This window comes from Octopus bimaculoides, chromosome 16 (genome assembly GCF_001194135.2).
Source record: "Octopus bimaculoides isolate UCB-OBI-ISO-001 chromosome 16, ASM119413v2, whole genome shotgun sequence".
In the NCBI taxonomy this organism is placed as follows: domain Eukaryota; kingdom Metazoa; phylum Mollusca; class Cephalopoda; order Octopoda; family Octopodidae; genus Octopus; species Octopus bimaculoides.
In genome coordinates, this window is record NC_068996.1 from 26862082 (window position 1) to 26865390 (window position 3309).

Here is a 3309-nt window from a genome sequence, read left to right on the forward strand (position 1 = left end):
AATGTCAATGATGGTACCTCAGGTAGTTTTTCACTCAATGTAACAGATGGTACCTCAGGCAATTTCTCATCTAATGTCACTGATAGTACCTCAGGCAGTTTCTCATCTAATGTCACTGATGGTACCTCAGACAGTTTCTCATCTAATGTCACTGATGGTACCTCAGGTAGTTTTTCACTCAATGTAACAGATGGTACCTCAGGTAGTTTTTCACTCAATGTAACAGATGGTACCTCAGGCAGTTTCTCATCTAATGTCACTGATGGTACCTCATGTAGTTTTTCACTCAATGTTATAGATGGTACCTCAGGCAATTTCTCATCTAATGTCATTGATGGTACCTCAGGCAGTTTCTCATCTAATGTCACTGATGGTATTTCAGGTAGTTTTTCACTCAATGTAACAGATGGTACCTCAGGCAGTTTCTCATCTAATGTCACTGATGGTACCTCATGTAGTTTTTCACTCAATGTAATAGATGGTACCTCAGGCAGTTTCTCATTTAATGTCACTAATAGTACCTCAGGCAGTTTCTCATCTAATGTCACTGATGGTACCTCAGGCAGTTTCTCATCTAATGTCACTGATGGTACCTCAGGTAGTTTTTCAGTCAATGTTACAGATGGTACCTCAGGCAATTTCTCATCTAATGTCACTGAGGGTACCTCAGGTAGTTTTTCACTCAATGTGATGGATGGTACCTCAGGCAGTTTCTTATCTGGTGTGACAGATGGCACCTCATGCAATGTCACCGATGTTTCCTTCTTTAATACATCAGGTTGTATTGTATCCAGTGTCAAAGAGGATGCTGTGGTTATTATTTCAGTTTGAGGTGGGGAAGGTGCCGCGGACAATGATGGAGATAATTCTACTGACGATATTGATTGTGGAATGGAAGACGAAGATAGTGTATGCTGTGTGTATAAAGGTGTAGAAGTTGGTTCTTGAGATTGTAACTGCTGGTGAGCGTGTCTGGGAGAGGATTTTGCAATTTGCGAGGGTAATAAAGGAAGTGAGGAGTCGGTGCGAAGAGTTGGTGGGATTGTGGAATTGGTGGTTGTTGAATTCGTTGATTGTAATTGCGGCAATGACTCTGACGAAAGCTTCGCTGTTGACTTCGGTTTACCCAGAAATAATTGTGAAAATTTCTTGAAGGGTTGTTGTAATGGCTTCGAATATGGCTTTGGAAGAAACGCACCCCATTTCGAAAATTCTGGCTGACGTATAATATTTGGAGCAACAATGTCTGGGATATCTTTTTTATTTTCAGTGTTATCAGTATTATCATTCTTACTATCCAATTTAGCTTCCGAAGATAATGGATCTGACGAATTATTACCTTCTGGCTTTGGCTCTTCCTTTTCCTTGTCTAATAGTTTCTCTTCAGCGTAAGAGGAATTGGAAGGAAGAGAAGTAGCAGAAGGGAAAGATTGAGAGGAAACGTTGTCCTTTTTGTCTGGGAGAACCTTATCTTCGTTAGAGAGCAACGTGGATTCGTGCTTTCCAGCATGAGATGATGACTCTTCGGAACTGTACATATCTATTGTAGTCAAATCAGGTTTTTCACAGAGTTGGTCTGATGTCACATGAGGGACCTCTTTATTTTCCGCCATAGTTGAACTACTTTGAATATGGTTTAACAGAGACAGTGGCTTTTCTGCAGTTCCAGACACATCACATTCTTGTTCATCATTCTTTTCTGTGTATGCACCAATCAGATCTTTTTCTCTTTGTGAATTACCATTTCTTACAAATGCATTTTCATCATCGGAAGAAGCATGGTTATTTATAGACTCTTCAGTTTCTATTTTTTGTTCTTTTTCATCTTCTTCAATAATTTTTTCTTTCTCTTTTCCCGTAATTATTGCAGCTTTTTCTCCTTCTTTCTCGATTCCTTTTACAACTTTTCCATTTTCTTCAAATATAACATCCTTTCGGCTTTCTTCAGTTGTTACAACTTCTTTTTCAATTTCTTCACTTACTACTTCTCTTTCGCTTTCTCCAATTCTTTCAACATCTTTTTCTTTTTCTTCAGTTTTTGCCGCATCTTTTTCTACTTCTTCACTTACTACATCTCTTTCTCTTTCTTCAATTTTTTCAACATCTTTTTCTTCAGTTTTTGCCGTATCTGATTCTATTTCTTCAATTTTCGCCGCATCTTTTTGTATTTCTTCACTTACCACTATATCTCTTTCTCTTTCTTCAATTCTTTCAATATCTTTTTGTATTTCTTCAATTTTCGCCGCATCTTTTTGTATTTCTTCACTTACCACTATATCTCTTTCTCTTTCTTCAATTCTTTCAATACCTTTTTCGATTTCTTCAGTTTTCGCCGCATCTTTTTGTATTTCTTCACTTACCACTATATCTCTTTCTCTTTCTTCAATTCTTTCAATATCTTTTTCTTTTTCTTCAGTCTTCGCCGCGTCTTTTTCTATTTCTTCAGTTTTTACCGCATCTTTTTCTATTTCTTCGAGTGTTACACCCTTTTCTTCACGAACATAGTTTTCTCTTTCTTCAAATTTTTGTATATCTTTTTCTTTTTCTTTTTCATTTTCTTCAGTTTTTACATCTTTTTCTATTCCTTCAGTCAGTACATCTTTTTCTTTCCCTTTAGTTATTACATCTTTTTCTTGTTCTTCAGTTCTTACATCTTTTACTATATCTTCAATTACTACATCTTTTTCTTTTTCTTCCTTTTCTTCTGCTTCTAATTCCTCGACGCCTTCTTTCTGGCTTTCGGCAGATCTCAACGAAGCAATATATTCTTGAGGTGTTTCTAGTCCTCCGTTTAAATTTGAATCCAAATTCAAATCTAGAGAAGTTTCAGGGAGATATTTTTTAAGTGACTTACTAGCACTAGAGGCTGTGGTGCTGTTATCCTGCGACGTTTCTTTTCTGAGAACGCCATTCTTCACAGCGTCGTTTTCTTTGATGTTGGGATCTTCGTGTGTTTCGATTCCTTCGACTTTCTTGGGTTTACTCGGCGAAGAAAAACTCTTTTTAAAGCTGTTTCTAAGCAAATGAAATATACTCTTTGGACGTTCTGGATTTTTTTCTCCTTCTGGGTCCATTTTCCTTTTAACTTTTTTCTTTTTCTTTTATTGTTGTATTTTATTTTATTCTAATTTTATAACAAGAATATAAATCATTTGGGCTCCAGGATTCTTTCGCTGTCGGTTTCTCTGCAAGAAGAAGAAAAAATCGAGATTAGATTACTACTACTACTACTACTACTACTACTACTACTAATAATAATAATAATAATAATAATAATAATAATAATAATAATAATAATAATAATAATAA

General features: G+C 36.0%; 1 protein-coding gene across 13 annotated transcripts in view; it reads right to left on the reverse strand.

Moving 5' to 3' along the window:
- LOC106868339 (uncharacterized) overlaps positions 1 to 3309 on the reverse strand; it is a 178055-nt gene that overhangs the window by 73160 nt on the left and 101586 nt on the right. For 6 of the 13 annotated variants that reach the window (XM_052973638.1, XM_052973634.1, XM_052973635.1 and 3 more), the window contains one exon: positions 18 to 3185. In XM_052973638.1, coding sequence (XP_052829598.1) covers positions 18 to 3074 — 3057 coding nt within the window. In that variant the 5' untranslated portion in view covers positions 3075 to 3185. The remainder of the gene's footprint in view (positions 1 to 17; positions 3186 to 3309) is intronic. The other 7 variants (XM_052973643.1, XM_052973641.1, XM_052973639.1 and 4 more) reach the window with 5 other exon arrangements.